Source organism: Mustela nigripes, chromosome 3 (assembly GCF_022355385.1).
Source record: "Mustela nigripes isolate SB6536 chromosome 3, MUSNIG.SB6536, whole genome shotgun sequence".
NCBI classification, from domain to species: Eukaryota; Metazoa; Chordata; class Mammalia; order Carnivora; family Mustelidae; genus Mustela; species Mustela nigripes.
This window is the reverse complement of record NC_081559.1, coordinates 72,726,262-72,753,663: the sequence shown is the minus strand read 5'-3', so window position 1 is coordinate 72,753,663 and position 27,402 is coordinate 72,726,262. Positions and strand designations below refer to the sequence as shown.

The 27,402-nt window shown below is 37.0% G+C and overlaps 1 protein-coding gene across 1 annotated transcript; it reads right to left on the bottom strand.

Moving 5' to 3' along the window:
* Nucleotides 1-2,883: 2,883 nt before the first annotated feature.
* Nucleotides 2,884-18,894, bottom strand: RBM45 (RNA binding motif protein 45). The gene is made up of 9 exons (XM_059394229.1): nucleotides 18,441-18,894; nucleotides 14,180-14,302; nucleotides 11,239-11,365; nucleotides 9,035-9,157; nucleotides 7,949-8,128; nucleotides 5,179-5,308; nucleotides 4,930-5,014; nucleotides 4,561-4,724; nucleotides 2,884-3,084 (listed from the first exon to the last, which is right to left on the bottom strand). Exons 1-9 carry the CDS (start codon nucleotides 18,738-18,740, stop codon nucleotides 2,892-2,894), a joined length of 1,425 nt encoding a protein of 474 aa, XP_059250212.1. The 5' UTR covers nucleotides 18,741-18,894; the 3' UTR covers nucleotides 2,884-2,891.
* Between the last annotated feature and the right edge of the window lie 8,508 nt (nucleotides 18,895-27,402).

Sequence of the window (27,402 nt, the reverse complement as noted above, 5' to 3'; positions counted from 1 at the left end):
CTGAGGATTATGTCATTATTTAGTCTTTGTTCTGTAGAAAGAACACAACAGAAGTATGAAAATCATCACCTGAAAGGAAACAGCTGTTGTATTTAGTATTCCTAAAACGTTAGGAATTTCCTTTATTTCAAAATAACCAACGTTATCTGCTTATTTAATCACAGATGCCCCCAAATAAGCAAAACCAAACTTACTCAGAAGAATGATGTAAGCAGGTACTGAATTCTGGAGGGAAAATGCTGTGAATTAATACAAAATCAGGATGCTCTGAAATACTAAAATTTTTATTTTCCTCAAACAGAAAGAGAAACACATTTTGTAAATTAAACCTAATTCAAAATAGAATTCAATTACTTTCAAAGTTATATTCTTAGACCAGTTTCTTTCCCTATTTCAAAGGTATAGCTCACTTAATCCTAGGCCTATTTCTCAGAGACAAAAGGAACCGGCCTTTATGAGTGGTACTTATGTCCCCCCAAATCAAGGAAACAAATAAAAAAATGCTCCCCCTCCCTAAGAATTTCAATTGCCATAATCATGTAAAATTTGAGAAACTCTTTCATATTATTTTACTGAACCTTAAAGTAATACATTTATTTATGGGGTGCCTGGGTGGCTCAGCCATTAAGTGTCTGCCCTCAGCTCAGGTCATGATCCCAGCCAGAGTCCTGGGATCAACCCCACAACAAGCTCCCTGCTTAGCGGAAGCCTGCTTGTTCCTTTCCCACTCCCCCTGCTTGTGTTCCCTCTCTTGCTGTCTCTCTCTGTCAAATAAACAAATAAACTCTTTAAAAATAAATAAATAAATAAATAAATAAATAAAACCATTTATGTAATATACCAACAAAGGAGGAGAATCTCATGGAGTCCACAGTAAAGAGAAAATCTACAGCAAAAATAAACTCAAAAAATGTCCTGCAACTTCCAAAACATTCAAAACCAATACAGCTGGTTATGTCCTACCATTTTCAGCGAACCTGACCCAACTTTATCTTTGCTCTGAATAGGTACAACGGTTCAATAAAGGAAAAGAGGATAGATCTGTAGTTTAAGAACAGTCATGCTGAAGACTATGCACTTTCTCTAATGTAGGGAACAGGATGAATGTATATCATTTTTACAGGGAAAAATGTGGTATTATAAAGCTTCATTCGCACAGCACCAGCTGGCCATATTTTGTATCATTAAATTTTTAGTTTCTGACCATTTTGATAAGATGACATCTCAAAGATTCACTGAAATCACCAAGGCAAGAGCTTTAGCTCACACTTGCAAAACGTTATTATATTTCATAAGGAATTCCAATTAATTTTCTCTCAATAATCCTGTTAAAACAATCAGCCTCATAAAGGTGAAGAGATCTGCCCAATCACAGTCAGTTAAATGTTGACAGAATTCCAAGGCAGATCTTCTAATTTTTAAGTTTAATATTTTTGTACTATACAAATAATCACTAGGAAAGGCTCAACCACAGGAGTAATTCATGTATTTCCCCCATGTTAAGAACTTAGTATTACTGTCCTTTTTCAAAAACAAAGATTCTTTGAATAAAAGAATTGTTAGCTATATGTTAAAATATTCACAGGCACAAACACATTTTAGCTATTTTAGAAGATAGCTTGTCTAACCAGAATTCAGGTCTTAACATTTTATTTGTAAATGTAAAAAGACAGCTTTGTTTTAAGAAGGACTTGCTAATTCTTTTTCATTGGCATTTTAAAATTTGTACATTGTATGGGGTAATAGAAATGAATTTTGTGACTAAATAAAACATTTCAAGATATTTCTAAATTAGGATTATTCATAATGGGCCCAACGGGCATTTCCTATTGCCAACAGCCTTCTAGGAAGGAGGAACTAATCACCTGACTTGCTCTATCAGAAAAAGGGTCATCACCAGTAAGGCTTGTGACAATTCATTCGGATATTTGCTAGTCGCTATAACTGGTCATAAAGAAAACGAAGGTAAAAGAAAATGGCTTTCAAGTCAGTAACTTGCAAGACAATCTTAAGGGCTTGCTGATCAGCAGTGGGCTTGGGAAGCTGGATGTGAGGGAAAAACTCTCAGCTGCCCCTGAAACCTAGAATTCACTGCCAGAATAAAAAAAGTGAAAGAGTTGAACATTTCTACTTTAAAGAATGTTTCCCTCGGCCATGGAGGTATGTGTTGACTATCACAGAAAAAGAAATGTAAGTTTGATTTCTGAAAACTAAAAGAAAAAGGAATTCATATGGCTGTATGTATTATTATAATAGACAAGAGTTTTTGGTAAACTGTCAGGGTTCCTTTTTTAATACATATATACATATAATAATACTTTCTGAATATGTGGTTTTAATTCACAAACTCACACATTCAAGTCCAGAGAAAAGCATTTAGGTTCAAAAGGTCCAAAAAGATACATTATTTGATACTGCTTTTTAGCCCTTTCACTAGTGAGTTGTCAAAACACTCTTTATAAAGGTTACTATAAATTATATTAAGTTTTAACTCAAGACATTAATCCTTCAAGTTAAAAATCTTTAGAGCTATTTCAATTTTGAGGATAGCTAAACATATGGTAAAAAGTCAAATTCTTAATATTTAAGATATTCACAAACAAAAAAACCCACTGTTTAATTTTCTACATTAAAAGCTGATTTTATTTCATAGAAGGGCAAAAAATTCTCTCAGTAAACATCAAAAACATTTAAGTTTATAAAGTTCAAGTTTAAAAAACATATTATGAAATTAACCCAACCTGTGGTTTTATTAGCCAACCTTTAAGTCACAATGCTTCTAACTGACAACTTCCAAATCCCTGAAAAGAAACTCCATACATATTCTTCCTGTTATAATATCTGGCCAATGTGCTATTCAAATTCAGACTAAAAAGGGCTTACCTCAAAAATCAGTAAGTTCTTTGTCGTTTGTTAGATTCTTCTCTTGGGGAATCCGCCAGCATAACTTTAAGTCTGACTCCATTTAGGATCTTTCCATGTAAAGTAGTAATGGCATCATTGGCACTTATTCTATCTGCATATTTGGCATACCCCACGTTTTTTCCTGACACAAGGTAAACTTCGATTAGGTTACCAAAACGACTGAAACGAAGTAAAAAAAACAAAATCAAATGAAATTGATAAAAATACAACCTGATCAGTTCCACTCTTCTCCCACATCCCATCAAGTCAATCTTCCTTCTCAAGCACATGCTCTATTAGTCAAGTTCTTTTCATTCTCACTCAGGTCTCTTTCCTCATTCAGCCAGTCATTATCTTTTCCTTGGAATGCTCTAAATTCCTCACTTGTTTCCCTGCCCTCTGGGCTTGTCCCTATCTAATCTATTATTTACCTTCCTAGTGATCTTTCCAAAACACAGATATGATCATTTCCATCCGAAGGATTCCATCCAAGGTAAGGACAAACTCCCCAACATAGCCTGTGGGCTTTTCCTGAGATGGGCCTTGTCTTCTCTCCCTTCAACCTCCCTTTCAAATCCCATATTCTAACCATCTCCTTTCACATTCTCTCTTGCAGGAATAACCACCCCTACAACATCCTTTTTTCTCTAAGTTGTTTTTATCTGTTTTAATTATACATTGCTTCTTAGAGCTTTAGAAGTAGATACTTCCCTTATGTATTTCATAGCCTGGATATTCCTTTTCATAACACCAACCTCACTAGGTTGTAGTATCCTACTTACTCATTTGTCTGTCTCCTACAGGAGATAAGCTCTCAGAGGACAAGAACTACTATGTCTTATTTACATCATATGTTTGGTTTACACAATGTCTCTTGCACTTAGTATGACAACTGCCTGGCATAAAGGAAATGTTTAGGAAATAGACTACATGAATCAGTTAAATAAAAGACAAAATATTTGAACTACTGGTATTTTGTGTGACTCTTCAATGAGCTTCCTATTTTTCAAAATTTGCTAACATTGTTATAAGGCAAATAAAAAAAAGACCAAAAAGAAATAAGATTAAAGGAGTTCTATTAAAAACACAAAAATAAACAAGAGCCTTCCTTTTTCTATATTTATTATGTACTCTTACTTACAATCAAATAATTGTTTACTCAATACAATCCTTAAGGATCCAACAGAGTGCTAACAAAATAGAAATGCTGTTTTATATTTTGTTTCTATTTCTGATAGAAAATTATTTCTATAATTCAACTCTGTTCAGTTGAATTACAATCACAAAGGAAAAGTTATGTAAAAAGAATTCTACAGGGCAGGTCTACGCAGATATGTATTTTCTATAAAGAAACAAATGATTTGTCCATTTTATGCATGCAACTTTTAAAAAACAATACTATGTTATTTATATCTTCAAAACAAAATAATAGGAAATTCTGTGTGGAGACTTAAGATATATAAATAATAAAGAAGAGAGAGAAATGATCATATATCTTAAAAGGTGATATAAATAGGAATTTTTTTAACTGCAGAACAAATCCTTTCTATCTGTTAAGTATTGGGTATAGAAAGTTTCAAGTTTGTGAGAGGGCTTAAATGACTGGTTTAAATAAATTATATTATAAAACGTAAATTTGTAGAATTGAAATCTTACCAGAATATATCCTCTAATACATCTAAAGGTAAAGGATGAGGATTAAACACGATAAAAAGTCTTTCTTTCACAGGAGTTTCAGGAGGGGCTTTCTTTTTGCATGATGGAAGTACAACATCTGTCTGGATTTGAGGCAACTGTGATCCAGAATTTCCTCCAAATTGCTGTTGAAGAGTTAGGTACAAAATAAGAAAAAGAAAAACTGCACTGTAAGGATTTTAAGCCAAGAGCTAAAGAGATCTATATCATTACTTCTATATGATCTTGTACTGTAGCTCTGAACAGTTTCTTACATAGGTAATAAACAAAGGCCACATTTATTTTATAACCTACTGATGTATCAGAGAGGTTAAGTTCTCATGTACTTACCAGAAATTGCTGCTGACTTGGGTTATTCCACACCATTGATGCAAGCTGTGCTGCTACCATCTGCGTTGCCATTTTTCTAAGAAGACTAAAGAATAGAACTGATGATTTACAGAAAACCAGAAACATTCAGTTTCTTACCCGTTTTGTGTGACTTCCTCACTCAAGAGGTTAACTATTTCCATTCTTATTCTTCAAGTCCTATCATGTATACCCAGAACCCTGCTTTAGACCCCCTGAGATGGTACTTACTCTGTTGCATTACTCCCATCATCAATGAAGGAAACACCTATCCGATTCCCAGGAGGGTATTGAAACCCATGTAACTTGTATTTTGCATAAATAGCTGATGCTACATTGAAATACTGAACCACTCCATGACCTAAAACAAAGTAGAGAATATCAGGAGTTAAAAAGAAAAAAAGAGGGTACCTAAAGCCTGTCTTGCCACAAAATGAAGCAATATAGAAATAGCCTGGTATCATACAACTAGTAAACACAGAGTCAAAGGGAGCAGAAAACAAAGTTTTCTTATACATACGTATAACAACTATGTTCCTACAAAGTCTAAACCAGACTTTGGCAAAAATATAAACATATTTTAAGGAAAATGTTAATTATTGGAGCAAGTTCTGCCCAATGAATTTAATTTTAAGATATGGGTGTTTCTTATATGATAGATATACCTAAAACCAGTTCTTCTTAAATTTTTATTCTTTGAAATCTGCTTTGAAATTTTAAGATTTTCCCTATCATACTGAGTAGGAAATGAAATGAGGAGAATATACAGTCTGATAAGAACATATAGTCAACAAGCTCGCTGCAGTGCTAGAGAAAGGAAAAGTGATATTGATAAAAAACCAAAAGGTAGGGAACAGAGGCTCTCAGATTAGAAGTCACATATTTCACATTTCTTTGGAGAGCTTTCAGCTAAGGAGAAAGATTTCAATTCAGGAGGGTGATGCTGAAGTGGGGGGATAATTTTATACCAGAGTCCATATATGGATAGCCCAAGAGCTTATAACAGAACCAAAAGGTTTTCATAATATATAACCTTCACATATAATATAACGTAATATAATATAATATAATATAGTATAATATATATAGACTATATAACCCATATATATATATCACTTGGGGGAAACACTTGGGGGAAGACACTGCTATAATTTCATGTTCCTCTCTAAACCGAAGTACCCCAACTTTTTTTTTTTTAAAGATTTTATTTATTTATTTGACAGACAGAGATCAGAAGTAGGCAGAGAGGCAGGCAGAGAGAGAGGGAGGAAGCAGGCTCCCTGCTGAGCAGAGAGCCCGACGCGGGGCTCGATCCCAGGACCCTGAGATCATGAGCTGAGCCAAATGCAGAGGCTTTAACCTACTGATCCACCCAGGCACCCCACACCCTAACATTTTAATGAAATTAAAATTCAGAAAGCAAAGGAACATATAAAACTAATTCAGACAGAACTCTATGATGATACCTCTATTAATAAAAAGGTGTCCCAATAACACATACTTTTTATCAGACACATTCAACCAGAGAAAAGTTACAGAAGGTAAAGGAACACATTTCAACATATCAGATAAAAGGGAAAGAAATACAAAACAAACAGAATTATACATAACAACGAATGTGCCCAAAACCACAAACTGTGTGCCTTAGAATCAGAACACAGAATGATAGTCTAAGGCTGGGTTAGGGTTGGAGATGGTCCAAAGTAGGCTCAGATGGGCAGTTACACTAAAAGACTAGGGCTGGGTAGAGTAATAGTGAATTAAGTGCATGTATCTGGGTGAAGAGTGGCACCATTCCAGGCCTACCAGCCCAGATGACTTGACTCACTTTCCTACTTCCCCTTAAATCCATCACACCCTATAAGGGCTCAATCGAGTCTATCCATAGAACTAGAACAGATGCCAAGTATGACCTCTCCATACTACCCCTCGTCTCCAATTCTCTAAAGCAAACCAATAAGCTCCTGAGATTTCCTGAGTGCCCATGATGTGCCAGGACTTGCATTAGGTATTTTTACATACAGCATTCCTAATTCTTATCTAACCCTGACATAGAAGGTATTAATAATCCCCTTTTATAGATGAAGAGAGAGAGATTCAGAAGGGATAAGCAGTTTGCCAAGTTCTCAGAGCTGCATGCCAGTGCTAGGATTTGCATCTGAGTCTGATGTGAAATGGAATGCCAACCATTTTGCATTATGCCACGATAACTCCATTTTTAAGAAGCCTTAAAAAAAAAAAAAAACTTAAAAAATTATGAAGATGGTTAAGCCAACACTAGATATTAGGTTTAGTTAATTAACTAGTTAGTAAGTTCAAATGGCTAATATTAGAGCCTTGCTTCAAATTTTTTTAAAAAAGATTTTACTTATTTATTTGAGAGAGAGAGAGAGGGAACATGCTGGGGGAGAGAGAGGGAGAAGCAGACTCCCTACTAAGCAGGAAGCCTGACATGGAGCTTGATACCAGAGTTCAAGACCTGAGCCAAAGGCAGATGCTTAACTAATGACTGAGCCACCCAGGCACCCCAGAGCCTTGCTTCAATTAAGACTGGGAAGAAGTAGAGAAAGAAGTAGGGCAATTAGATGCTTGAAATGAAGGGAAGGAGTTTCATTTTGGGTATAAAGTTTGGAAAAAAAAAAAAAAGAGAGAGAGAGACACTTAGGGATGAGGAGGAAACTTTGAAGGGTTTCGGAACTTTGCCTAACATTTATCAGGAGTATAGGGACCCCATTCTGAGGTCCAGTTGGTTATACAACTGGAAACAGAATGCTCCATTTTGTGGGAGTTAAAATATTTTTTAAAAATATGTGACATTGTATAAAGGAGATATATTCTCAGGGGTTTATTTGTTAAGGTATCACTGTAATTAAAAGTTTAAAACGGAGAAAAAGAAAACAAAAAATTGTCATAGAAAGAGTATTTGACATAAAAAGCGTCACTAGAGAAAAGATATTTTAACCAAACACAGTATATTAAAAAATAATAGACATTATTTTACCGTAATTAGAATAAGGATCTCGTTGAACTTCACAGTATTCCAATCCTGGTACTATATCAAAAATACTGAAAAGCTGCTCTTCAGTGAAAGGAACTCTTGATACAACTGACAAGCGTTTAGAAATAGCTTCTTGGCCTCTGTTGTCATTCTTGTCAAAACCTGAAAACTCAGATTGTTGTTCTCCAACAATATAAAAAGAAAAGTATATCTTTTAATTTCTATACATTCAAGAGTTCACTTAACATTTTAGGTTCAAGTAAGTAAGATGAGCTGTGACCAAGTCCAATGCATTTGACCAAGGCACTATATTTTGTAGCACGCTCTTGGCCATTAGCACTATCAGAAGGGATCAATGGTGTGAAAACAGACAACTCTTCCCACTGTGCTTATGACACAGAAATATAAGCAGAAATGTGTAGTATAACTTCAGAGGAATACGTTTAATATGCAAACCTGCAAAATATGGCAAGTATTTTGCCTAAAACAAAGATTATTTAAAATAATATGTATTTAACATAACAAAGATTATGTTAAATAATATGTATAGGACTTACTTTTATCACTCACTTCTCCCTTTTGTTAACTTCTATATTTGTCATTCCTTTCCTTTCTCTAGCCCTAATTTTAAAGCAGCAGTACCTTAGGGATAAAATCTCAGGACTCATACTGAGGGGATATCAGTATAGTTCTTTCATACTTTTTGGCCCTTACAGAGGCAGAAGTTTCCTGAAAAAACTGGCAGTGATGTAGTTTAATATTTAGATAATACCTAACTGACCACAGAAAACTATAATTGGAAATTAGAATTCTATAAACAATGCTTATATATTGTATTATATATTATATACAAAATGCTTATATAATGTACAATTTCCAATTGGTTTTCTATGTTACACATAGCGTTAAATATGCAAGTGTTAAATATTAAGACCATGAGGAGTCATGACAAACTTACCAAAAAAACCCCACATTAATTTTTATTCACTAAGTGAGATTTACAGACTACTTATAAAAGAATATTTTATAAAATCCAAATCTGACTGTATATATTACATACACTATTAAAAGAAAGGATAGCTTACTCACCAAATGGAAACATATTTACTCTAGGTTCATGTCCCAATGTCTCCTGCCTCATGTTACTGTAATAGTCTTGTTCCGAGGACTCAGATGCTTTATTTTTAGGTTCAGCCAAGATTGCCCTAAAACCTGAAAAAGAGAATCTATGACTTTCAAAGTTCACAGCAAATTTAGCACACCTGCAAATATACTTTATTGCTAGTGCTTGACTTAGCTTTAGAACTATAATTGTACAAAACAAAATCTATGCAAAGGCCATCTGTACCACACCTACTTCTTTTTGGAAGATGGTAAAAAATAAATAAAAAGAGCAAGAATCTCAAGTTATGGTCAAGGCAGACACTGAAGATCAGTAGTTCTACCCTATCCTTTCCAGTCTCCTCCCTATTACAAATAACATCCTGGTTTGTTCCCCTGGCTCAATATCAAAATCCTGTAGGGCTCTTCACATTCAACCTGTCAGCAAGATTCTTCCTTTGAAATACACTTACAAGATGTCTTTTACTCTAGCTTCCCTGCCTTTGTTTCTAAGTCAGATTCCCTTCAATTAATTCCAGCAACTCATTAACTGGTCTCTTTGCCTCTGGATCAAAGGTTTTAAGTAGGGGTTTGAAGATGAAATTCAAATAAGTGGGAAGATTCCATGAACTCTCTGAAACTTTAAACAATACACTTACGTATATGTGCACATGGGCATATTTCAAAGAGGGTTTAGAGCTTTCATCATATTATTCAGTGGCTCCAAAAAGGATAAAACCAAGTCACTCTGAATTCTTTCTCTGAAAATCCATCCCTGATACTGTGGTTAGAGCAACTGTCCTGAAACAGTTATTTTTCTCCTTTTAAAGCAGTCTACAACGGAATCCTGAGGTTGAACTCTTCATAACCTCCCATGTATGGTGTCAATGGTGTTAATTAACTTTGTCTCCTAATTTCTCAATAGGATTAATTAGGCCTTATTCAGACTTTTGCCTTCACAGTATTAAGCAAAGACATGTTTACCCCCAGCTCTGTGCCTTTGTTAACACTGCTCTCACCTTCTGTCCTGTACTCTATACCAGATGTCAATCTTACCTCTAGAAGTGTTCTCATGTCCTCAATGCACTTGTTTCTCACCACTGCTGGACTATACCACATATTTTTGAACATTTTCTCATTTGGCTAATTTCTATTGAGTCTATTATAAACAGCAGTTTCTTTGATAGAGATCTCAATAAATCTTTACAGAGGGTCTATAACTGTACTAGGTACTAGGAATGAGAGAAACAAATAAAACACTCCCTGCTTTCAAAGAGCTTTTTAAAAAAGTCTTCTATAATTCTTTATTTTTTGCCTATTAGAGCTTGGCTACCCAAAATAATTAAGTTCCTTAAAAGCTATAAATTTATTCCCTTTGTATCTTTTTACTTAACATATTGCTGAGTATACCACAGGTACTCAATTAATGCTGGCTGGTTGAGAAATACAGAAGGATCTGAGAGGAAATTTTGATATGTACCTCAGGGTTATTTAAGAATTCTACTGATCAGGATTAATTCTTTCTAGTACATATAGATCTTTATAATATCCTAAAACCTACTAATTTAACTAATCCTCATTTCTAAAGTCACTATAACTAGGAGTGTGACAAAAAGGATATTTTCCTTGGCTGCTTTAAAATTCTTATTCTTCATTATATACAGCAGTAACAGCACAAAATCCAATTAATGTCAGTCTACCTCAAAATTAACCTAATATATATTTAGTTACCTATGTAGGCAAAATTTATACTAAGTCCCATCCTTAACCTTTATGTTTACTAGCATATACTTAATTCTATTTAAGGTGTAGTTTAAATATGAACAAATATACCAGAAAACTTGAGGTTTTTTTAAATAAAGAAAAAAAATTTTTTTAAAGCTGGAAAGGGTAAGTCAATTTTTTAAATTTTAAATTACTATAGGAATAATAACCAAAATGTGCCAACAGTATTTTCACTTGCTAAGTTAATGCAGTTGCTCATATTTCTCTTCAAGATAGTGTCTCAATCAAAACTTAATCACAATCCCAAAATAATTTTCATCCTAGGTATATACATATATTTAAATTCGCATTGCTAGGATTAAATTAGCAAGTGTGCTTATTAGTAAAACCACATGTTAAATTTAGTTATTTAGAATAATTAAAAGTTTTTAAAAAGTCTTTAACATGTTAAATGAACACATCCTTACTTCGATCACAGTTTTCTATTGCTTGGGCAGCCTGTGATGGTTTTAAGTATCGAACATAGCCCAAACCTTTACTTTCTCCAGTTACTTTATTCTTAATAATGCTGCAATACTCGATATCTCCATAAACCTATAAGAGTTAAAAGAAATGATCGTAGAGGAGTCAAAATCAATAATTGAACAGATTATTTCAGAACTTAAAGTTTATTTGTGCCCCTTATTTGCAAAACTAGAAATCAGAATTAGAATTTACAGCCATTTTTAATAATAGAATCAAAATGTTACAAACTAAAGAGGCATTAGAAAAAGAGCCATACTAACAATATAAGCGAATAATAACATAACCAAAATAATGATTTTCATTTTCATTTGCTGAACATTTGCTTTACATACATTACCTTATTGCTACAATAATCCCTCAGGGATATATGTATAATATGTATGTGTGTATAGATATACACATACCTAATATTTATGTATACACTAATATATATTATATATATTATACTATTTATTTCACAGACAAAGAAACTAGGTCTTTGAGAATCAAATAATTTGCCTATGTCATGGAGGGCGAGTAAGAATGTGTAAATGGTTTTGAAAGCTTCAAAGTCTTGGTCAGTGGTGATTATAAGCTGAAATTAAACCTTCTATATCCAAATTTTTGCTCAGTTCCTTTTTTTATTAAAAATATTTTATTTATTAATTTGACAGAGATCACAAATAGGCAGAAAGGCAGGCAGAGAGGGAGGGGGAAGCAGGCTCCCTGCCGGGGAGCAGGGCTCCATCCCAGGATCCTGGGATCATGACCTGAGCTGAAGGCAGAAGCTTTAACCCACTGAGCCACCCAGGTGCCCCTGCTCAGTGCCTTATTAACTGAGCAGGGGCACCTGGTAGTGTTTAGTTATCCTCTCTGTGTCTCTTTACCTGCTAAATGGGGCTAAAAGTTGTACCTACTTCAAAGGGTAATTTTAAGAGTTAAATGAAGGGCACCAGGGTGGCTCAGTTGTTAGGTGTCTGCCTTCAGCTAAGAGTTAAAGGAACTAATAGACCTGAAGTGTCTGGGATACACTAAACATTAGCTATAGCTGTTTGCCTTCTCACAGGATGTAACTGTGTATTCCTTTAAAGAAGAGCTTCTCAAAGTATATCACTAAAACACTAGCGTGCTCAGAAAGTCAATTCTATGGAGATATATGGGATATATATTCTTAGTGTTTATTATTTATTTTTTAAAAGATTTTATTTATTTATTGTTTAGAGAGAGACTGCATGTGTGCGAGCAGGGGGAGGGGCAGAGAGAGGGCGAGAGAAAATCTACAGCAGACTCCGAGCTGAGTGAGGAGCCTGACACAGAGCCTGATGCCAGGGCTCCATCTCACAAACTGGAGATCATGACTTGAGCCAAAGTCAAGAGTCAGATGCTTAACCAACTGAGCCACCCAGGCGCCCCCTTAGTGTTTATTATTTATTTCATAAAATTCTCATGTAATCAATTAACAACTTAATTATTATACCTTTGGATAAAAATGTCGTATTTGTTCACTCAGAAAAAGGTAAAAAGTTCTTACTATTGGAGGAAGTTTGGAATATATACGTTTGGTAGCTGTTACTTTTTCAACTCTTGGGGTAGGACAGAGAAAGTTCGGAAATTACTTTTTACTATTTGTTTCTTTTCTTCCTTGCTTGTTGCCTACCTGATTTAGTATTGGGAAACTTAGTAGAAAACGGATAAAAAATTAAAACTCAAAATAATTTAAGAATTGATTTTTAATAATTTTTGTAGAAGTATATCATGTATATAAAAGTCAATGGCTAAAAAGAAATTTAAAATTATCTTTAAATTTCACTGAATATAATCTTGCTATATGGTTCAGAGCTGTAGTTTTTTTTCCCCCTTTATTTTTTTTTGTTATTATTTTTTAAGATTTTATTTATTTATTTGACACAGAGAGAGAGATCACAAGCAGGCAGAGAGGCAGACAGAGAGAGAGGGGGAAGCAGGCTCCCTACCAAGCAGAGAACCCGATGCGGGGCTTGATCCCAGGACCCTGAGACCATGACCTGAGCCGAAGGCAGAGGCTTAACCCTCTGGGCCACCCAGGTACCCCTTTTTTCCCCTTTAAATAGAACTCCTTCAGGGGCACCTGGATGGCTCAGATGGTTAAAAGTCTGCGGCTCAGGCCTTGGGATTGAGCCCCATGCTGCATTCCCAGCTCAGCGGGGATCTGCTTTTCCATCTCCCGCTGCCTCTCCCCCTGCTTGTGTCCTTTCTCCCTCTCTCTCTCAAATGAATAAATAAAATCTTTAAAAATAAATAAAATAAATAAATAAAACTCCTCCTAAGGCTTAATTTTAGGACTAATATTCCATAAAGGATGAGCCTTTCTGTGAATAAGTACATCAACATGCCATAGGCTTAGAATAAATACTAGATAATATGGTTCACACACTCAGGCTTACTTGACTTCCCTCAATGTGAGAGCAACAGAGTGGTGAGAGGGTACTTTGAAAGTGTAAAGACCAAGAGCAGCTTCCAGATTCAGACAGCCTGGGTTTAAATCTTTGTCCACCACCTATTGGATATGTGACCTACTTTAAAACTCCAGGCTTTATTTTCCTGAATCCGTGTTTTCCTTAAAGGGGGAGAAAACACCATCATTCATATTTTCCACTTATTTACTTATTTATTTAGTTTATTCTAGGTTTAATATTTTAAAAGTAGATGGAAATAGAGGACTTAAAACAGTTATATATTTATTTAGTTTATTCTAACTTTAATATTTTAAAACTAGATGGAAATAGATGACTTAAAAACAGTTATTTAATTCTCTAGCATCAATCTAACGACATAACACAAACAACACTTAAGATTTAGTAACCATACAACCAGTTTAGGATTCTAAGTTACCACAGATGCTAGTTGATTAGAAAACATAAGTACCTTAAATTTTTCCCGGAGATCTTCTTCTGTGTAGGACTTTGGTATCATAACGAATATTCTTGTGAGTTCTTCATCTTCAACATCGCGATGACTTCCAGATGACCTGGACTGAGCAATGAAAACCTAAGAAACAAAATCCCAAAAATAATGGTTAACTGTTTTCCTATTTCTTACGTACACTTACTTCATTATTATTATGAGATTCACGTTAGGATAAACACAATGTAATAGGATTTTGTCGAAAGTTTTTTTAAAGTAATCTTTACTGCAATGGGGTTTTTTTTCTTTTCTTTTCTTTTTTTTTTTTTTTTTTATGAGATAATACCAATGTCTGCATTGTTTTTTCCAAATGTATTTTACTTTTGCACTTTGGTTTACCAAGAGCAAGTCAGTGCACTGAAAAAGAATGTGTACTCTGCAATAGCTGAGTATAGGGTCCAATAAATGCCAACTACAGTGATTAAAGTGTAAGTATCACATCTTTACTAATTTTGTCTAGGTGTTCCATCAGATACTAAGAGAGGAGTATAAAAAACTGATTGTGAATTTTTCTTTCTCCTCTTAGTTCTATACAATAATGCTTCTTGTATTTTGAAACTATATTATTGGCTTCATAAACATGTGGGATCATTATGTACTTCTGACTGTCATTTTTATTCCCATGAAATTGCCCTATCTCTGTTAATACTTCTTGTGTTGAACACCATTTTGTATGACATTACAAAAGCTTTTTCTATCCTTTCACTTTCAACCACTTTGTATCTTTATACTTTACATGTCTCTGTTAAACAGTACTTAGTTTGGTTTTTCTTTTTTTTAACAAACCCTGATAATCTCTGCCTTTAATTGGCATGTTTAGTCTACTTATATTTAATGTAATCATTGATATAGTTGGGTTTAAGTCTACAATGTATTTATTTTTAATTGTCTTCTTTTTAATATGAACCTTTAAAAAAGTAGCATATTCATATTCTGGATAATCTCAGTGATCAAGTGATTTATGTGAGCAAGAAAATGCACCGGACTACCTAAGGCTCCATTTTCTACTATTAGCAATTTACTTTTACTGAAACATCATCTGTGACATTAGGTAACTCAGATTATTATTATTACTTGGATTATGATATGAGATTATTACTTACTACTTTATAAAATTGTTACAGTTTTATATTATCCTAAAGGAATGTTAAAATCTCTAACTAGGATTGTGATTTATAGAGCTATAAGGATAAGAATTTTAATGACTAGTTTTGTTTTTGATAACTTGAAGACATGTAATAAAATTAACATAAATCACCACACAAAGCCCTTAAGGTTTCTTTTTTCTTCTTCTACTTTAAAGTGGGAGTGAAGGCTGTATACCATTGAAATGGAATTCCAAAGGCGGCAGCAACCCAGAGGACTGAGACTTATAAAAGTCATGAGATTTCAAAAGTACTGAAACAGAAGATTGTATATTTGCTTAGAAAACAGCTGTCGTAGAGGTGTAGGACCTTTTTTACAAGATACAGCTGGAGACATATTTCTAAATAAGAGTCTACTGTTACTCCCTCAATAAACTTATGCTATATGCCAAGCAGTGTATGAGGTATTAGTAATACAGTACTAAGCAATACAAAAATGACCCACTAGAAAGTCAGTCTTGGGGATATATCACTAGTGAATGATTAGTAGAAAAATGAAATAGGAAACCTTTATGAAAATAAGAAGAAACAGGGAAAAGAAAGAGTCTCAAGTAAGATTTGAGACCAGAGGTGTCATCAGATCACAAACTTCTAAATTTTAGAAGACTGGAGTGTTTCAAATTTCCAATAAGGCAGGCAGTGTCTGAGAAGAACACATATATAAGATTTCTCCCGAGACTTTATGTTCACAGTACAAGCTCTAAATAAGAGGCATTCTTGCAGAGCTGAAGATAATGTTGTTGGTCGCAGAATAATTCTTACTTAACCAGTCTTCTGGCTGTAGGCCTAAGGCTATAATTTTCTATGTGTCTTACAGATCCTTTGGAACTTTGCAAAAGCAAACTACACGAGAGAAGTTGAAGCTGAATTAAATTAACTGGAAGTACAGAAGAAATAAAAACAAACACAAGTAAAAAACTACAATCCAGTGGAAGACAGACCCAAGCTGAACCCACTGAAAATGAACTTAGACTGCCTAGCTTGGTCCTGCACTGCAACAAACTTCTGGCTAAAACTGAGTGGACCAAAATGTGAAAAAACAACTTAAACTTTAGTTATTTGGGGGAATAACTTTTCTGTGGCTAAAAGGGAGGGTGCATTTCAGTGCTGGGACTTTCACTTCTCTTGCAGGAATTTAATCAAGAAAAGGGAATTACATAGGTTTAAGATTTGGGGCATTTTTTGGGTTGTCCACAGACCTCTGTGGTTATACTCAAAGTAAAAAACCCTCTCTGGCTAATTTAATTAGAAGGGGATAAAATTATCAATCTAGGACAGGAGTCAGCAAACCATAGCCTCCTGTTTCTCTACAGCCCATGATCTAAAAATTGTTTTTACATTTAATTTATTTATTTTTAAAATATTTCATTTACTTATTTGACTAAGAGAGAGACAGCAAGAGAAGGAACACAAGCAGGGGGAGTGGGAGAAGGAGTAGCAGGTCTCCTGCTGAGCAGGGAGCCCAATGTGAAGTGGGCTCAATTGATCCAGGACCCTGTGATCATGAACTGAGGCAAAGGCAGAGGCCCAACGACTGAGCCACCCAGACGTCCCTGTTTTTACATTTTTAAAGGGCTGTTAAAAACAACAAATAGGTTGGGGCACCTGAATGGCTCAGTGGATTAAAGCCTCAGCGGGGAGCCTGCTTCCCCCTCACTCTGCCTACTTGTGATCTCTGTCAAACAAATAAATAAAATCTTTAGGAAAAACAACAACAACAACAAATAGGTCACAGAGACTGTATGTGGCTCACAACGCCTAAAATATTTACTATCTGTCCTCTTACGTAAAAAGTTTGTCAACCCCTGATCTACCATATGCTGTGGACTTACAATAAATTTTATTAATGACCTGTTCTATTCCATTTCAGAGAGTTGGGGAAGTGGAAATAAAGGGAATGTCTATGGTCTACTGTAATGCTGATATACTCCTAGGCTCCTTCTCTTTTTGTGGATAGAGGGATAGGCAAGACCTCCGGAGACTGATGTATCTCTCAGTCTTTCACTTGTGTAAGTCAATATGAATAATATTCTTACCAGTTTTCTGTAGTAAATGGGAGGAAGAAAAGGAAAAAAAACGTCAAGGAAGAAGGGAATTTTGCAGAAGTCTCCAACAGGTGAGGATACTGTTGAAGTAACTGGCAGAGCCTCAGGATCGGGTCCGGAACTGGGTTCACAGCTAGTAAGGAATGCCACTGTGGCTACTACTGACCATAAGGATATACCGAGGGCCTATCTTTTGCCAAGCACTGCGCTAAAAGCATAGATTAAGTCAAGTAACTCTCAAAAATCACCCTTCCTGCCACTTGCCGGTCATCTTAATTTTACACAAGTTTAAGTGCTGAAACAATATAAATGCCTCCAGGGTGAACTAAGAGTAGACAAAGAAGCATTTAGTAACAATACAACCATACTGCCATCACGATGACTTGGCCCTGCTTAAGGCAGGTTACTTTGGTTGCTTTCAAAGAAAAGTGGCAATAACAAAACGGAAGGTATTACTACTTTCACAAAGAGGGCTTAGTTAAGATCTTAAAAAACACAAAAGCGTGACAAACGGGCAACAGCAGCAGTTAGAGTCACCTTCAAACACTATTTACATGTACCCTTTCGTCTGGTACTGGGCAAACGCCCAACACCAGAGAGGCCACAGTTTAACACACTTTTATCAAGTGGTTAAGCTCAGTAGTATCCTGAAGAAAAGCAAAAAAATAAAAAAAAAAAATTAAAAACCAAAACGAAAACAAAAACGCCCGTGTTTTATGGAAACGGGGTTCTAAGACTGGAGCTTCAGGAGTGGGCGGTGGAGTCCAGGGCTCCGGAGTAGTGACAGCACAGAGGGGGCAGGTCCAGTCATTGCAGCTCTGATGCCCAAGTCCGGGCGGTCGCTCTGCCCGCACCGCCCAAACCCCGCACCCCTGTCGCGAACGCCATCCTCCCGCCCCCGGAAGACCAGGTGCTGCCCAGGCCGCCCCAGGGAGCGGATGTATTACTTCGACCCCACGCTGACACAGCCTCAGGCGCGGGAGGCCCCACCCCTACCCACTCGCGCGAGGACCCCAACCCGGGCACCAGCACCTTGATGGGCTTGGTGTCGTTGGGGCTGAGGCACTGGCCGTGCATTTCCTCCATGGCCCTGCAGGCCTGCGAGCTGCGGGCAAACTTGACGAAGGCGATGCCCTTGGACTCCTTAGTGTGCTTGTCCCGCACCACCCAGATGTCCTGGATCTCGCCGAAGGGCGAGAAGCGCTCCCTCAGCACCGACTCCGGCGTGTACTTGCTGATCACCAGGAAGATGCGGCTGTTGGGCGGCTCGTCCAGGCTGTCCACGCCCGGGCGGAAGCCTCCGCCGCTCGCACAGCTGCCTGCTTCGTCCATGGCGCTCCGCCCCGGGGCGGGAGCCAGATCCGGGTCCCCTTAAGGTCTCCTCGCTGCCACCGGGCCCGCCACCGCCGCTCCCGCACAGCCAGCCGTTGCGGGTCCGGCGCTCCGCTTCCGGAAGACGCAAGAGTCGGGCGCCGGACCAGCGTCTGGTACCAGCTTCCGGGGAGCGGCCTGCAGCGCCCCCTAGCGATGCGGGGTGGTGGGGATGCCGACCTGGTCCGGGAGCCCAATCTCGCAGAAACGAGGCTCACATGTCTGGAGTGCCATCCGCATTGCCTGTGGCCAGAACAGCCCTTTCGGGTGCACAGGCTTTCCCAGCGCTGGATTTATTCCCACCCATAGAGCCCAAGCATTCTCCCCCCAAAACTTGCCATCTTCGCTATGAGCTGAGTAGAAGACCACTATAGGATAGTAAAAAACCCTATAGTCTTATTTGAGATCATCCAATTCGAGCCTCATTTGTTGAGAAAATTGAGATAAGGAAATCGAGGCCTTTGGACTAGCCAAAGACAGTAGGGATACAAATAACAGAGCCAAAACCAGAACCAGGTCCGTCTGCTGATGTGCTCAACTCCCACAAGCACCCCTGGGGATTTGAGGGCTGAAAGGGTGGACTGCTCAGCTATAGGGACTAGGAGAAATCTCAAGGAGAAGCAAAGTGAGAATGCTTACTGATTTCTAAGGCTTCTTGTTAAAGGGACTTGAAGACAGGTCAGTGGGAAACCTAGCAAAAATCCAGAAACAAGATCTGGATTTTGTAGTGGAGTTGGAATAAAATGAAAAGAATGAAACTGAATGTGGTCTAGGAGCAGAACTCATTGAATGCTCAAGTCCAGGTTGCAAAAATTAGGGTTGCTTTGAGCTTAAACATATAAGTATTATTTATTGTGTGCCAATTGTGTGCCAGCTCTGTCTAAGGAGCTACATACACCATAAGGAAAAGGAAAAACATGTTCCCTGTCCTCATAGAGCTTTCTTCTATTGTGGAAAAATTACATGTAAATATATAGTGCAAAATAATGTCGGATTGTGTTAAATGGTTTTGCCACTGAACTGTGTGGTTTAGATAACTTACTTCATATTTCCAACTTCAGTTTCCTCAGCTGCAAGGAGAAATAATATTGCCTACTAAATGGGGTAGTTATTAAGCTCAGTTAATTCATCCATTTATTTAAGGACTGAATGTTTCTGACTGTCTACTGTGTGTTGGGCACCGTGCTTTACTCAAGTGATATGGTATTAAACAAAATGATCCTTCTCTTTCTCTTATGAAATTAATAGATTGGGCTTATATATTTAGGATTTTATGAAATAATATATATGGAACTCATAGCTTAAGGATCAGATGAGCTAATATGTCTACAATGCCATCTTCGTTATAAGCTGAGTAGAAGACCACTATAGGATAAAGTTAAAAACCCTATAGTCTTATTTGAGATCATCCAATTTGAGCCTCATTTGTTGAGAAAATTGAGATGAGGAAATCGAGGCAATGGAGGAAATGGAGATGAATTTTCTTGTTCCTTTTGACCAGGGTAATCCACTCTCACACTTTTTATATTGTATACTTGTATGGTCAGGGACTGTGGGTTCTTACTCTGGCTTTAGCACAAAAGATTGTGATAATTTTTCCTCGCATTACATCCTGTATCTGTAAAGTAAGGACTCTGTTTACCCTGGATCTTAGCAAGTTAGAGAAGTATCTTGTTTTAATTTTTCACTTTTCTTTATGTTACTCAAACCAATCAAAGTGAATAAAAACAATGTGGCAGTGTTAATAATTTTATTGCTGTGAGAATCTGAAGCTTCTAGCAACACTATTTGCACACCAGTGCCATCTAGTGGAAAATGTATAATTTTCTTTCACTGTAGAGACTGGGCAAATTTTAATCTTTGTCAAACAAAATTACTGATTGATATCCTGAAAATTTGAGGCTGATGTTTAGAGCAGTTAATTTCTTTTCTTAAAGAAGAGAGAAAATATTGCATGAAAGAAAACCAGGACAAAACCAGAAATATTGGGAAATGCTGGGAAAGCAAAATTTCTTTATAACTCAGTCATGTGAAATACCACATATGCAAGGAAAATAAGAAATTTGCTTTCTCTAATGACTTTATGATTTCTGTCTAGTTATTTTAAACAGCTTCCTTGAGATACAATTCATATTTGATACAATTCATCTATTTATGTTCAGTTAAATGACTTTTAATATGTTCACAGCATTGTGCAACTATCACCACAATCAGTTGTAGAACACTTTTAATCACTCAGTAATGACAGTTTTGCCATGTATCAAATCATATGAAATCATATTTGAACACGAATTACATGTAGCTAAAACAGCTGAAAATTCTGAGGTTTGAAACAATGATTATTAATCGGTGTTATATTAGAGCAAAGATGTGCTGTGCATTTGCAGATTAAATTTTTTCAAGGCTTTACAACATGTAGTCTATAATGCACAATTGTTTAAATGATAAGCACTTTTGTTGATTTCACATAAAATCCAGTTTTCCCTTGATGCTTTTCTTCCAAAATTCTTATAAATTTCTTTTTTTAAAGGAGAGATGATATTGTAACTTATTTTTGAAATGCAAAGAGAAAATAATAAATTTTTGTCATTGTTTTCCAAAATTTCTTTAACTATGATATAATTACAATGACATTTACTGGCTATCAATATTAGTCTTCATACATTATATTTCAGTAAAAATGTTTTGCCTTATTTGAAATTTTTAAATAGGCTTTACCACTGATATTTACCAGTAATCAATTAGTAATTTTCAGATTGTTCTGTATGAATAAGGTCCAGAATGTCCATTTTTCCCAGCTGTAAGGCTACGAGCTGCTGTGAATGTATTCAATGCACCTACACTGGCATGTGTAGGCACTAGAGAAATGGTAGTCTCCTTCCTTTTCTTGAGTTTACATGTTTTTGTTTGAGTTTGAGAATAATATTTAACATCTGATTCTTGCTCCCCCCCCCAAAACCTGGTCCTTTTCATTCAACTTTATTTTTTAAGATTTTATTTATTTATTTGAGAGAGAGAGAGAGCACAAGCAGGAGGAGTAGCAGAGGTAGAGGGACAAATAGGCTCCCCGCTGAACAGGGATCCCAACTTGGAGCTTTGTTCCAAGACTTTGGGATCATGGCCTGAGCCAAAGGCAGCTGTTAACCAACTGAGCCACCCAGGCACCCCCCCTTTTCATTCAACTTGATGACATATGTCTTTTATTTTCATTTTTTTAAGATTCTATTTATTTATTTATTTGACAGAGAGAGATCACAGGTAGGCAGAGAGGTAGGTAGAGAGAGAGGAGGAAACAGGCTACCTGCTGAGCAGAGAGCACGGGACGTGGGGCTCTATCCCAGGACCCTGGGATCATGACCTGAGCTGAAGGCAGAGGCTTTAACCCACTGAGCCACCCAGGCGTCCCGACGTATGTCTTTTAAATATGTTAATCATAGAACAGATTCATAGGTATCTCTTAGAATAGCTTCATTCAATCATCTCGTAATTGTGGCTATTTAAATTAAAATAAAAATTAATTAAAATTAACTATAAAATAATAAAAATAATAAAAACAAAAATTTCTCAGTTGTATTAGCTACACTTCAAGTACTCAAAGTTACTTTTGTCTAGTAGACAGTGCCCATGCAGAACAATTCAATAATTTCAATCATAAAAGTATATGGGACAGACCTCTGGAGAAATTAATTGTGGTAAACTTCCCACTTACCTAACACACAAAATTGTCACTATTACAAGTACTTTGTTGAGCAATTAATTTTTTTTTTAATATTCCTATTTCTCTGTCTCCTTACCACATATGTCTCACTGAAGTAATTATGTAACCTCAGCTAAACAAATTTCCTTTCTCATGGTTTCTTAAATACAAATATAAGTTTGACCTGTCTTTAAAACTCTCATCTTCTTGTAGCTTTTTCAGTCCTTCCCTCCACATCTCCCTTCTTACTCCTAAGGTTCTAATTCTTTTTGTTTCTAGTCATACTTCATTGGGCTTTTTTTTTTTTTTTTTTTTTTTTTTTTGGCAATTAGCAAGCAGCTTGCAACCTTGCTGTCAGTTCTTATATTATTGTATTTTTTTCTAATGTAGCTCATTTATAATCATTTAACTTTTTAAAAAAAATTTTATGTATTTATTTGACAGAGAGAGACACAATGAGAGAAGAAACAAGCAGGGGGAGTATGAGAGGGAGAAGCAGACTTCCCACTGAGCAGGGAGCCGATGCAGAGCTCCATCCCAGGACCTTGGGATCATGACCTGAGCCACCCAGGCACCCCATAATGATTTAACCTTTTTTTTTTTTTTTTTTAAAAGATTTTACTTATTTATTTGACAGAGAGAGATCACAAATAGGCAGAGAGGCAGGCAGAGAGACGGAGGAAGCAGGCTCCCTACTGAGCAGAGAGCCTGATTGGGGGCTGAATCTCAGGACCCTGGGATCATGACCTGAGCTGAATGCAGAGGCCTAACCCACTGAGCCACCCAGGTGCCCCAATGTATTTAAATCTTGTCCCAACTGAATTGTAACTCAGAAAATTGGAGCTGCAGTTCAGTGTTTGTCCAAGTTGCTTGGCACAGTGCCTTACCCATCCTATTTATTTTATTATTTTGTTGACATGACATGATTCCTAAAATCACATGCTAATGGACCATTCATAAAACGTTGAGTTCCTGCTTCAAGCAAGAAATGGGACACGCGGTCAATATGCATAGATAATTTAGCTCTTTGGTTAGGCAAAAGCTAAACAAATAAAAGATGCTCCTGGGACTGCTGTGTTCAAAGTCACTTAGTCACGTTTCCATTCAGCCTGCAACTGCCCAGCAAGTCCGTCTTCAAACTCCTGCGAGAATTGCCAACTTGCGGGATCTGGGAGCCAATCAGCGGTGCGGATGGAGCCTGGCCTGCTATTGGCTGGCGTCCACCGGAAGCACATGCTGGGCTGGGCTTCCAGTGCAGGTGTTTGAGGCATTGCTCTGGGATCGCCAACACCAAACTTGCAGCTCAGTCTCTGGCCTGGCAGAGGCCCGAGTGACTTCTTAAGGGTTCTCTGGGGAGGTGGTGGGCGGAGCTGCTGACCCTCTGGTAGGTATGGGATTGGCTGGGAAGTAGTGATCTAAGCATTGATTATGGGCCAGAACTGTTTGGGCTGGGCTTTACTCAGAAAGGAGTATCTAACAGGCTCCTTTTAGCCCTAGCCTGTTGGGGGTCTACGTGTCCCTAAGTGCGGCATAAAACTATTTCTGGTGAGGGGCCTGCCTGCGGCTTTTATGATTTCTGTGTGGAACTGATTTCGGGGCAGAGCCTTCTGCCCACGGTGGGCAGAAATCAGCCTCCAAGTGGGAGTGGTGGACTGCGAGACTGGCAGTTTGGAAAGCTGGATTCTTACTCTAGTTTAGGGATTCAGGCACAGCAGATTCGAAGAGGGAAAGGCCGTGGACATCTGTGTTTGGGTGGTGGGGAGATGGAGGGGGTTCATAGACATTTACCACGGTCACATCGTTCTGATGCATTCCACTTCCCGTACTTCTTCCGCTGCAACAGCAGAATCCCACTTTATCTTTTAGTCTGTGTAGTATTCATCCTCCAGTTATTCCAGTGAGTTCTTCCTCCCATTTTTATTGCTTCCAGTTATGTGGGTTTTGTAAATCTTGAAAGCTTTATTGGTGCCTTGATTGTTCTTACCACATCCCTCTTTTTTACGGGCAAAATTGGAGGTGGCAGTGGTACATCCCAACACTGAAGAGCATTTTACTTACTTCTCTTTAAGCATGTGCAGTGTGTCAAACATTCTGTTCAACCCAAGGTTACTTAGTTTGTTCCTAAAAGGGAATTGTTAAAATTAAGAGATTGAAAATTGTTCTTCCTCTTACTTTTCACCATCTCTCTCCACTTCTCATCAGCTTGTGACTTTAAGCCGCTTAACTTGTGTGCCTCATTTCCCTCAGCTGTAAAGACAGAGATATTAACGGTATCTATCTCACATGGCTGGTCTGAGGAATAAATGCATTACTAATATATAAAGTGCTTAACTATGTCTGGCCCACAGAAGCATGCGTAAGTGTTCGCTACTCTTATCCTGTTTATCATTAGAATTACTCCATTCTTGGAAGAGTGATCATTCTCATACCAGGTGTCATATCTTTGCCTAGTTCAGTGAGAAATAGGCAAAAATCTTTTTTTTTAAAAGATTTATTTATTTGTTTATTTATTTGACAGACAGAGATCACAAGTAGGCAGAGAGGCAGGCAGAGAGAGAGAAGAGGAGGAAGCAGGCTCCCTACGGAGCAGAGAGCCCGATGTGGGGCTCAATCCCAGGACCCTGGGATCATGACCTGAGCTGAAGGCAGAGGCTTTAACCCACTGAGCCACCCAGGTGCCCCAGCAAAAATCTTTTTTAAGAAAATTTTTATTTATTGGGATAAAACTAGCATGTAACATTATACAAATTTTAGGTGTACAACATTACATTTCTTCTTTTTTCATGAAACAATACCTTTATTATGTACTATTCTCATCTTTTTTTTCTTCTATTAATTTTTTTTTTCTAGAGGTACAGGCCTGTGATTCATCAGTCTTACATACTACCCAGTGCTCATTGCATCACATGCCCTCCCTAATGTCCATCACCCAGTTACCCCATCCCTCTAATGCCCTCCTCCAGCAACCCTCATTTGTTTCCTATGATTAAGAGTCCCTTATGGTTTGTAACCCTCTCTGGTTTCATCTTATTTTTTTCCTCTCTTCCCCTATGATCCTATGTTTTGTTTCTTAAATTCCACATATCAGTGAGATCATATGATAATTGTCTTCCTCTGACTTATTTCACTCAGCATAATAGTCTCTGGTTCCATCCATGTCATTGCAAATGGCAATATTTTATTTTTTGATGGCTGAGTAGCATTCCATTATATATCTCTATATATCTCACATTTTCTTTATCCATTTATCTATTGATGGACATCTGGACTTTTCTCATAGTTTGGCTATTGTGGACATTGCTGCTATAAACATTGGGGTGCATGTGCCCCTTCAGATCATTTGTATCTTTGGGGTAAATACTCTGTAGTGTACTTTCTGGATTGTAGGGTAGCTCTATTTTTAACTTTATTAGGAATCTCCATACTGTTTTCCAGAGTGGCTGTACCAGCTTGCATTCCCACCAGCAGTGTAAGAGGGTTCCCCTTTGTCTATAACCTCACCAACATTTGTTGCTTCCTGACTTATTAATTTTACCCATTCTGACTGGTGTGAGGTGGTATATCATTGTGGTTTTGATTTATATTTCCCTGATGCCAAGTGATGTTGAACATTTTTCCATATGTCTGTTCATATGTCTTCTTTGGAGAAAGGTCTGTTCATGTCTTCTGACCATTTCTTGATTGGATTATTTGTTCTTTGGGTGTTGAGTTTGATAAGTTCTTTATAGATTTGGGATACTAGCCCTTTATCTGATATGTCATTTGCAAATATCTTCTCCCATTCTATAGGTTGTCTTTTGGTTTTGTTGACTTTGCAAAAGCTTTTTATCTTGTTGAAGTCCCAATAGTTCCTTTTGCCTTTGTTTCACTTCCCTTTGGAGACATGTCTAGCTAGAAGTTGTTGTGGCTAAGGTTGAAGAGGTTTATATTTCTTCTTAATAACGAAATATTATTAGAGTGCCACATGATTATAGGATAAAATTGACTCGCTTGCTATCCTTCCTAGTCTTCCTGCCCCCCTCCCTTGCTATCACTGCTGAATTTACTGGTTTTAGTGCACTTTGCAGATGGTCATATGTACTTAATAACTGTGATTAAAGATGGCAGCAGTCAGTGTCTTCACATGGTAAATATTGGTAGTTTGAACAATGACAATGGACATTTTCTAATTGTCCAGAAATTGTCTAATTTCTAAGAGAATTGTATGTGAAATCTATTTGAGGAAAGAGGATTTTTTTCTTTTAAACAAATGTCTGGTTTCTTGAATTATCTGTAACATTTAATAGGTATTAGAATCAATCTGATTTTTTTGCTTTATATAAAAATTGGAAATGATTCTTTAGCAGTACTTAGATGACATTTTCTATTTGTATGGTATGGAATTTATGATTATTGTGAATGCATTTTGCTAAAGTCCAAAAATTTGTATTTGTGACTAAAGTTTCTTAATGGCCCCTGTTCAAAGGTTCAGTGAATTCTGTATCTATACGTGAACTGACAGAATTCTTTTAAGTAGAAATTGAATGCAGTGTTTTGAGTGAAGTTTGGAATTTAAAAGTAAGCATCTTCTGGATAAATGAGTTTTTTTACTCTGCTTTTTATCAGACCTGAAACATTGATTAATAGCTTAGTTGTTAGTCTGCCCAGAGAAAATTTCTGTCTTCCCTTTAAGTGGATTATTGACACTATTTTGGGTTTTCACATAAATTCAAAGAAATTAGGGAGATACCAGAGCCCCTTAGTAGCTCAGTCAGTTAGGTGTGTCTGCCTTCAGCTCAGGTCATGATCCCATGGGCCTGGGATTGAGCCCTGCTTTGGGCTCCCTGCTCAGTGGGGAGTCTGCTTCTCCCTTTCTCTATCCCTTTTCCCATGGCTCATACTTGGGTGCTCGATCTCTCAATTAAAAAAATAAATAAAATCTTTTAA

Bases quoted from the DNA above. Each gene is read 5' to 3' on its own strand.
- RBM45 (XM_059394229.1), bottom strand. From the start codon at position 18,740: ATGGACGAAGCAGGCAGCTGTGCGAGCGGCGGAGGCTTCCGCCCGGGC. The intron at 14,303-18,440 runs GTGCTGGTGCCC...TTTGTTTCTTAG, and splicing joins ACGACACCAAGCCCATCAAG to GTTTTCATTGCTCAGTCCAG. The intron at 5,015-5,178 runs GTAAGTACCATC...TCTATTCTTTAG, and splicing joins GATGGGAGTAATGCAACAGA to TCTTCTTAGAAAAATGGCAA.